Raw genomic sequence first — 10,751 nt, forward strand, 5'->3', positions numbered from 1 at the left:
AAAAACATAAACTAAAACCGAAGGTAAAATTTACTTAGTTCTGCTAGTTTAGTTTTTCTTCTGGAAGCAGAATATAGAACCGAAAATGGGAATGATAAAATAGACACCGACACGTTACTAAACTAAACTAAGCTAATAACCATTAGTGTATATGACTAGCTTCAGGAATTTTGAGTAGGTTGAGCTGCCATTTCAGCTCTGGAAGAGAGCTGAAGACTAATGAGCGTCACCGGTTGGAAGCTGCCTCCTTCCTCCTTCTCTATTTTCATTTATAGGAAGGCGTGAGGTCTTGATCCTTAGGGCATCTGTTCTCTGAAAAGTCTGCTTTACCCTTTGCCCTTGGGGATCTTTTTTATGTGACGTATCAGTTATCTAAGTGGGTGCTCCCGTTGCATGCTATTTGGTCCAATTCGATCCATTTGCGCAGTAAATTTGACTCCTTCCCTTGATCCATTCGTCGGCCCAGTTGATCAACTTGTTTTCTGAAAATGGCGGACTTTACACCTGGCTCAAAAACAGACACCAACACATGCGTGAAACGAGCCTCATCATGGACTTAGCAAGAAACGCTTATTTATTATTCATAGAGTAATCAAACTCCAACTAGCTAGGTTCCGAATAATAAAGCCTTGTTTCGAGCTCCTCTTGAGGACGCTATCAAACGAGACTCACCTCGCGCACGATTCAATATAATAGCAATCCTAGCACCGCTAGATATTATTCACCACTACCCAATATACCAGGATTATTGGGTTGCGAAAAACCCGCACCATTTGATAAGTCAAAGTAGTGCATAATCAATACCGTATGCTCAATGCTAACGTACATTGATTAAGAAATAAATAATTTATCAAGACCTCGTCTTTCAGTATATAGCATAAAGACTTACTTCAGTAATGCTTAGAAATATTCGCTGTTAAATCCAATTCAGTGCTCTACCACACCAATGTCATCTTTCTTCAGTAATGCTTAGAAATATTTGGATTGACATTGCAACCTTTCACGATAGGTAGTCTAGGCCTATCTAGGTTGTGAAATTCTTATTTTTCTTTGTTCAGAACTGACCGTGTTACCTTAAAGTGGACGACGCCCACAACAGGTCTACTAAAACAAAGACTTAGACTTTGTTAAGTTACTTATACATTTAAACATGCAATAAACATCCATTAAATGTAAAACATAACAACATTACGGTAAAAATAATCTGTTGCACCCATTGGAAAACAAAATAAGAGTTTTTACAGTATTCAATCACTCAAAATGTGTTTTCTAGTATACAAACTCTAATAGTTGGAATTTGTATAACCATAACTGTGAACGCACATCCATGGAATTCCCTTATCTCTATACTTTTATCTCTGTGATTGTTTGCAATTAGTTGTTTACATGCTTTCAATTGTTCTTCGTTTTAAAAAATCTTCAAATCTTTCGGTTTTCCAAATGGTAATTGAGTTTTAGTAGAGGATAGCTAGTATGTGTTTGTTTTCCCCGTGATCGATATCCGATACTGACATTTAGATATACTAGATCTACTTTGTATATTTGCAAGTATTTATAGTGCTAATAAAAAGTGCATCATAGTTGGAATTTGTATAACCATAATTGTGAAAGCACATCCGTGGAATTCCCTTATCTCATTTGTTTTATCTCTGTATTTTATTTGCAATCGTTGTCTTCTTCGTTTTTTTTAGTTTTTATTTTCAAAAATCCAAAATATCTTGTTTTTCCAAATAGTAGAAGAAGCTTAGTAGAAGATAGCCATTTTGTGTTCATTTTCCTGTGTTCGATATCCGGTACGGACCTTTAGCTATACTATCCTATATATATATATATATATATATATATATATATATATATATATATTGTATACTTGCGGGTTTATTTAATACTAATAAAAAGTGCATCAACTGCACAACCATGTTTTACAATGAAAAGTTTTAGTGACACAGATCCTTTTAAAGTTAAAACATCGAGGTCACTCAATGACAACACGACAAATATTTCTATAAAAATGTATATTTTGGCATGTGTCCACTGAGTATATCAAATACTAAGCCGTGCATATATTTTAAAATTGTGTACGTTGAGTTGTGATGAGCATAGTGATTGTTGAGCAAGATTGTTGAAGAAGTTGTTTATTTGAATTTTGTTTCGTTGAATTCATTCACTTCAAGATTACGTATTTTTTACCACACTCGGATCAATACCAAGTATTCCCTTTCTATAACTATCCCCTTTCTATTATTAGAAAATATGGTCGTATAATTTTTTAGGTCCATGAATTGGAAAAAATATTGTCACCAATATTTGGAAAAAGAAAAAAAATATAAAAACAAGTCTTTATTTCCTAATTTTGCCGACTTTTCCCTCTAATAAAATTTTCGGACATTTTATTTCCTAATTTTGCCGATTTTTTCCTCTAATAAAATTTTCGGACATTATATTCATTTACAAGATTCAGTTTTCAAAATACCAGTATGACACAACAAAATGCTCAGGCATATTGAAAGTCTTTTTTCCATTCACACTTAGGGATAAAACTGGAAAACAAGTACTACATATTTAAATATTTTTTCTAATTTTGGGATAAAAAAAGTTATAATCAGAAATTCAGAATAACTCGGGATTGACTTAGATTAGAGTTGTCAAATGAGATTGGCCAGCCTAGACCAACCCAGTGCCGCCAGCCATGGGTCAGGCTATTTAGACAAAAATATTAACTAACATAATACTACCTCCATGTATAAGAAAGCTATAAAATTGTAGATTTCTAACGGTTTTAATGTGTAATGATAAAATAAGAGATAGGAAAAAGGTGGTGGAAGTAGTATTAGTGGATCGTGGGCTTCACATTGTTTGTTGTGTTAGCAGTGTTTAAAAATTTTCATTTTTACAATTGGTCTAATTTTTATGGACAGTCCAAAATGACAAAGCTAATTAATTTTTTTTGAACGAATGTAGTATTTAGTATAAAAAAATAGTATAGAATTTAAATTAAGATTATAACAAAAATGTTACTAATATAGTATTTCTTCCATCTCACATGAATATGCATTCTTTCCTTTCTAGTTCGTCCCACAAGAATATGCATTTTTTTAGTTTTACAAACTCTTTTCTTTCATATGAGGTGTGACTCATTCTTCCGTAACAATATTTTAATTACTTTTTCTCTCTATCTTTTTCTTACTTACCAATTTTGCATTAAAACCTGTGTCAAACCTAAAATGCATATTATTTTGGGATTTATAATATTGAGTCTTATTTGGGCATGTGATCTGGTTTGGGTTTCTGAAAATCTTGGATTTGGGTCGAGTTAATTAGAGTTGAGTTGAAGTTATAAGGCCAGCCCAGTTTTGTTGGTGGGCCAACGAAATTACGCAATTCTTAACCGCCAAGCTAAAAAACAGCATTCGACGATAGAAATAAAAGGAAGGGCACAAAATCCAATTTCAATTTCAATAACAAAGTCTAGAATAATAGGATCAGCGATTGCGAATCAACTGAAAATCGACATGAATTTGAAGTGCAGGACCATTGATTTCGGCTTGCTTTTGGTGGTGGCTGCCGTAGTTTGTCAGATCGGATTCTGTAGCGAATCGCCGAAATCCATCAAGGTTGGTGGGCTACAAAACAGTCTCAAGATTGACGATATCGGCCGCTTTGCTGTTCAAGAGCATAATAAAAATCAGGTAATTTCTTCTCTAGCTTCTTTATTTTTTATTTCAAATTGTATGTAATTGGTAGACTGATAATTTAAGACTTTTATTTAATTGGAAATCATGCGTTGAAATTGAGGTTTTCTTATGCCATTGGTTGAAACGTCGTTTCTAATGTTTTATTATTTGTAATTTATTAAATTTCATGGTGAGGATTAGGTTTCTTGGGTGATCATCAGCATATTATTATTTCAAAGACATGATTTTCTTAGAGAAACAATTAACTTCAATTTGGTTGTGAATTGTTATTGGAATGGATTAGGTTAATAGACATATATCGTGTAATGCTAACTATTCTTAAACCGCTAACTTGTTAACTCATCGACATAGGTGCTGTTCGGTTACCTAGATCTAGATATAATCTAGAATTGAGTCGGGAGATTATTTTAGTCATAGGGAATTAGCTATGACTAATTATTCCACGATTATCATCGAGGATTGAGTTGTTGGATTTAATCTAATGAACCGAAAACGCTACATATTTAATCTCATGATACAATCTTGCAAACCAAACAACTTTATTAAAAATGTCAACACAAATTTTTGTTGACATTTTAATATACTGTGTTGACATTTTAAATATATACGTCAACACAATGTATTAAAATATCAACTAAGTTTATGTTGACAGTTCAATGTTATCGTGTTGACATTTTTAATACACTGCATTGACGAGTTAGCAATTTAAGAAAACTAGCAACGGATCACACCTCCTCCATGCATTTTAAAGTAGTTGTTGGTGAATCTCAATTATTGCTGGTTGCATAAAACTGCTAATATAGATTCTCAAGAACATATCTTCTTTGGATTTGGGGGAAAATTTTATAGCCTGCATTAGTATATAAATTGTTACTTGTCCATTCCTGCAGAACTCTTTGATTGAATTCGGAAGAGTCGTAGATGCGAAAGAACAGGTAGTAGCTGGTACAATGTACCATCTTACATTGGAGGCGGTCGATGGGGGCCAAAACAAGATATATGAAGCTAAAGTGTGGGTGAAGCCATGGATGAATTTCAAGCAGCTTCAGGAATTTAAGGAGGTTGATGATAACCACCCAATCACATCTTCGGCTCTTGGCGTTGAGCGTGGTAAGAAGCTACATATTTTGGACTTGTGTTCCTTGTTAATGGTATAGTTTGTCATCCACGCATCTCCTGCTTCTTTACAGTTTTAAAAAGAATGGTTGCTTTCAAGTATCGATAATAGACCGAGACCTAAAGGTATAGCTCAAAACAGTTGATAGTAAATTGCCTGATCTGTTTCCGGAGATGTGCCCTGTGATGCTTGTCGCCGTCAATTAATTAAATTATGGAAATCGTTTCATTTTTCAACTGAGGCACTCGTGTGGGATGCAGGTTATTGAGGATTCTGTCGAGCCTCGACTGCTTCCGAAGTAAAGGGAAGAGATCTTCAAACACAATCATCGTAGTAACTTAGTAAGCAAAAACTTGAAAGAAACTAGTATCTTTATGGCATGTGATATACTGTGCCTGAAGCTGTTAGAACTTGATGTGTATATTCTTGATAAATATGAGATATTTGTGTAAAGGGGGCACCATTTTATGAGAGAATATGTCTGTGATGTACATAATATCGACTATTACTAATATTTGTGGATATTTTTATGTACACACGCTCCGTACTTGCCATTCCACCTATATGAGTAAGAGTTATGTACTTTTGTGTGTGAGTTGGCTAAGCAGTAGATAGATTAATGCATGAAACCAAAGGTCTCAGGTCTGAGTCCTTCATGGCGCGGCTTTTAAATTAAATTCATTTACCCATTAAAAAACGAGTTATTCACTTTGAGTACGTATATGATTATAATTCTTTGCTTATAAGGTCCGAGTTCATGCTCTAGTTGATTGCCGGTGGACCTGATTGATGTATGGAAGATAAACACTATACCCTCTGTCCCCTATTGTGTCTCCCAGATTTCCATTTTGGTTCATTCTTAATCTTACCATTAAATTTTGTATTATCTTTGGCATTGAATCCTACATTCCACAAACTAACTCTTTCACATTCACATTTTTTTACAATACTAATATATAAAGTAGAACTCATATTATCCTAACTTTCCATTACTTTTTTTTAAAATCATGTTGGATCAAAGTGGGACATATATTGAGAGACGGAGTATTAATTAGGAAGCTAACATGTATGAAGCCAGGGGAGTTTTAAATCTTAAGTCTGATTCGTAGATTTGTGTTAACATAATTAAGACGTAAGAACAAGAATGCTCCAAAATCACTCATGGTGGTCTTTATGACATACTTTCCCCGCATGTGAAATGTTGTCCAGTTTTGTCATTTTGGTTCGGTCGTGAAAAGTTGTCTACTTTGCTTTTTTTTCTATTTTTTATAAATGGTATTCACTTTCCACTAACTCTTTATACTCACATTATATTATAAAACTAATATATAAAAATGAGATCTTGATTCCACTAACTTTCAACTCACTTTTCTTCATATTTCTTAAATTATTTTCATAAATGAATTACACACTATAAATTAATAATTAAAATAAAAATAAATTATTATCAAAATTTTAGAATTCATAAATATATATAATAATTTTGTATTAAATAACTAAAAATATAAAATTAAATAAATTTAATATTAAAATACACTTCGAACTATTTTTTAAAACATGGCACCAATTATAGAATGATACCATAGTCATCCATATCCATAAATGAATATAAATAACAATGATGAAATCTGTAAAATTAGAACAAAACTTATCAAATTATTAAATAGAGAACATAAAAATAATTAAAATAACATATTCTCTATACGATCTACAACTAAAATCAATAAACCCATGAAGCTACAAATTAAATACTCTAAAACCATAATATCTCCGACTACCATATTTCATCCACCCATCGAGGAGGTTTAATCTAGTTAAAGTGACCGACTTTGAGTCTCTAGAAACACTAAAGCAAAGGATATTATTTGGTAATAACTTATTGTTATTCATAGGATCCTAGAATTTTGCATCCATTCCGTATCATCTTTCCGAACCACATTTTCTGTTCTATTTATATTTTCCTTTTTACTTGTTTTTAATTGAATTTCATTCAAGTACTCCCTCCTTCCACGATTAAGCATATTAAGCTGATTTGACAGGAGTTTTAAAAATTGCAATGGAAATTAGGTAGAAAAAGTTAGTAGAGTGTTAGTCTTACTTTTATATATTAGTTTTATAATAAAATACTCCCTCTGTCCTATAAAAATATGGGCGGATGAGATGACACGAGAATTAAGATAAAATTGGTAAAATAAGAGATAAGGGGAGAATGATATGGTAAAGTAAGAGAGAGGAGGAGAATTATAGTTAAAGTAGAGTTAGTGGATAGTGGAACCTACATTATTAAATTGATATTACTTTCCAAAAATGGAATGCACATATTTTTGTAGGATAGACGAAAATGGAAAGTGCACATATTTTTATGGGACGGAGGGAGTATTAGTTTGGAAATGAATTAGTGGACTGTGGGGCCCATTACCAAAAGTAGCAAAAAGTAAATGAGGCACTTAATTGTGAACACGAAAAAGGAAATTTGAGACATTTAATCGTGGATGGAGGGAGTATTATTTTAAAATAAAATTCCAATTTGATTTTCTAGATAGTAGTTGAAATTGGTTCGCTAAAGCTCATTTAAATTGTTCCGATGCCGGCGCGAGTGGGTCAGGAGCCAGTTCGCGCCGTTGGTCACCAAAGACGAAAGCGGCAAAAGCTAGTCGCAGAGGAAGAAAGAGCCAAGCACAAGTGCCCCCCAAGGTCCACCCCCTCCTATCCCTCGTAATCCAAACAACTTATTCAGCTATTTGCAAACGACTCTCAATACTGATACGTCCCGAATGAATCCAAAATAACAAGTTGTGCACGGCCAGATGATTGATGCCCCTCCAACGTAAATTGGATACATCGGTCATACCGTCGCAACCGCCACAATAGTTTTTAACTTTTAGGACCAGAATTATGTATGCCATTTTTAATTTCCTAAATTAAGTAATTTTTAATTTTTAGGATTTTTAAATTGTGCAATTTTTTATTTTTAGGATTTATATTATGTAGCTTTTATTTTTTTAGGAATTTGTAAGTCATTTTTGGATATTTTAATAATACTATTAATGAAATGTTTATATTAATTGTAAGTTTGAATTAAAGAATAGAATAGTGATACCCATAAATAGTTATAGAATGAATGAATTGTTGGATGTGTTGTTCCTGTTGGAATCGTATTTGGTCAATGGACTTTGACCAATAATAACTGTGACGAGACATTTAATTTTGTAAAATTAAATGCAATAGCAACGATCTACTTTCGGAGTAGATGACCATGGTATATTCATTTTCTCTTAACCAATTCCTGGTGAGCGAGATATTATGAATTAAAGTTTGTCACAATTGTAAGCTACTCCGTCCGTTCGCAAATAGGAGTCCCATTCATTTCTGGCACGAGTTTTAAGAAAAAGAAAAGTGGGTGAAAGAAAGTTAGTGGAATATGAACCCCGCTTGTATATATTAGTTTTAAATGATGTGTGAGTGGAATGATTTGGTGGAATGTGAGACCTTTTACCATTTATAGAAATAATGAATTCGGACTCCTATTCGCGGGCGGAAAAATATAGCAAAACGGGACTCCTATTCGCGAACTGAGGGAGTATAAAAGAGCTATGATATAAAACCAAATGATTAATTAATGTGTTAATTATCTACATCGGTGGAGAGAACCTTGTTAAACATGTATTTAACAAGATGAATTATTACATGTAATAATTATAGTGGACTAAGATGGGCTGTAGAGCCCATAGGCGCGCCGCCGTCGCCCCGCCGCGAGCCCGTGTCCGTGGACTTGGACTTGGACTTGGTTCCAAGATCTTGGATCTTGGAAATTGGTATTTGGGCCTGATCGTGGGGCTCGGTGCTTGGGCTCGACCCAAGGCTGGTTGGTCTAGTTCTTTTTAGAGCACCAACGTTTCCACGTTAGCGAGCCAAGTGGGATGACACCTCGTTAGTATGACGTGGTAAAGCCAACGTGGCTGACACGTGATGAAGTCCACGTGGACTCCATCATGACACTCATAATGAGTGTTGACTCCATCAATTCAAATGAGTGGACTTGACCTATAAATAGGCATGCACCCCTCACATTCCCTATACAACCACAAGCAAACTTAGCATATCATTTGCATAGCTCTCTCCCTCTAGCTGCATAGTCTTTTGTGGAAGCTCTGCCCTCGCCATCATCCAGTTTGTCGGAGCTTGTTATGTTTGCGGTGCTGCAACGAACAAGACTAAGTCGTTTTATTTTTGGGGACGACACGCCAATCCGAGAGCACTACCGGGGCGTATCTCATCTTGCGGAAAGAAGACTCCTCGACTCAGCTTACATCTATGGTTTACAATTTCAATTATTATTTTGATTATTTCAGTTCGGTTTATTGAACTTTTATCTTCATTCTTCACTTGGGTTGTATTACGCCCGACTAGTGTATCTTTTTATCACAATAATTATTCCAGAAACCAACAGTTCCTTAGTTGAGGAATAGAATAAAAAATGAATAAAAATGAGGATGGGTGAATAATGTATATGAAATTCCAAGGAGTGCCATTGTTGATTTTTTGAATTAAACTAGAAATTATAAATAAATTAAACCAATATATGTATGTCTATAATGCGGATGCATTTATTGTTTACTTATCACAACAAAATTAAAACAAAAGTATCAAGAAAAATAGATAATGATTGTAATAAAAATGATTATTTGCGTATATTAAGATAGTGGGAAGAGATCCAAATAATGATTTTGAGGTGTTTATGAATTGGTGGTGGTGACGGTGATGGTGGTAGTAGTTGGCTAACACACAATTTTAAATGTTTGTACAAAGTTATGTGGAGAATCGATGCAGCATAATTAATGGTTGGACTTTTAAGTGGCTTCCATGCAAGATTAATTACCCCTTTTGCTCTACCCATTATCCATATGCTTTACGAAATTTATTTGTTATCTACCTCAATACACATATCAAAGAAAGGCACAAAAACCAAATGAAAATAAATCCTATCAGAAAGGAAAAGAACAAAATACAATAAATTAACCTAGTAAAGGAGTATAAAAGGTTTCCCTAGTGTTCAGGGAAAACTCAAATTTACTAGTTTTCATATTTTAAAAAAATAGATATTTTTGGAACGACCAAATTTTTAATATATAATTGGCGAATTGTAAGAGACGTAGAAAGAAAAAGTGATTAGATTATTGTTATGAAATAATGAGACTCACCATATTACAGAGATAAAAATTACCCAAAATAGAAGTGAATTATTTTTATGCAACAGACTAAAATAGAAATAGTCTTTATTTTATGGGATGAGGGGAGTATATAAAGAGGCATAATTTGATTTAAACCCTCCAAATAAAATATGTATCCTTTAATCACTAAAAGCATCTCCAAGGGAGAAAAGTAAATTTAAAAGGCACATTTCTCATTTATCTTCTCTAAAAGATAATCATATCTCCTTAAACAGTAATTAAAGAGAAGAAGGTAAATGGAAAGGCAAACAAAAATAACTAATTCTTTACCTTAATTTTATGTGAAGAAGTGAGAAGATACAATTTTTTTAAATTGAAGATGCCAAGATGGTATAATACTCTCTCAAAAACTTCATCCCTTAGAAATCAATTTCTATAAAGAAAGATAAATATGATACTAGTTATTTTTCTTTATCTCTTTACTTCTTGCCTTTACCTCTCTTGCCTTGGAGATATGCAAGATTATAAGTATCCATTTCAAGTACAGTTTACTTATAATTGTATACACATAATAACATGTGTAGATACTCTTGAGTGAATTTTTCTTTTAAAAAAACTCTTAACATTCGTTAAACACGAAAGCAATGTATGTACGTGAAGGTACTTATAAAACAAATTGCATTTCAGATGCTTGATACTCCTTCCATCCCTAATAATTTGCCACCATTTGACATAACATGGATTTTAAGAAATGTATAAAAAATAGAT

General features: G+C 33.3%; 1 protein-coding gene across 2 annotated transcripts; it reads left to right on the plus strand.

Annotated features, from left to right (window-relative positions):
• The first annotated feature begins 3,430 nt into the window (after positions 1-3,430).
• On the plus strand, positions 3,431-5,346 carry LOC121750160 (cysteine proteinase inhibitor A-like). 2 transcript variants are annotated; one of them, XM_042144639.1, is made up of 4 exons: positions 3,431-3,689; positions 4,586-4,805; positions 4,886-4,937; positions 5,073-5,346. In XM_042144639.1, exons 1-3 carry the CDS (start codon positions 3,513-3,515, stop codon positions 4,918-4,920), a joined length of 432 nt encoding a protein of 143 aa, XP_042000573.1. In that variant the 5' UTR covers positions 3,431-3,512; the 3' UTR covers positions 4,921-4,937; positions 5,073-5,346. The 2 variants fall into 2 exon arrangements, with proteins under 2 accessions (XP_042000573.1, XP_042000574.1); XM_042144640.1 differs by lacking the exon at positions 4,886-4,937.
• Positions 5,347-10,751: the final 5,405 nt, after the last annotated feature.

Source organism: Salvia splendens, chromosome 10 (genome assembly GCF_004379255.2).
Source record: "Salvia splendens isolate huo1 chromosome 10, SspV2, whole genome shotgun sequence".
NCBI classification, from domain to species: Eukaryota; Viridiplantae; Streptophyta; class Magnoliopsida; order Lamiales; family Lamiaceae; genus Salvia; species Salvia splendens.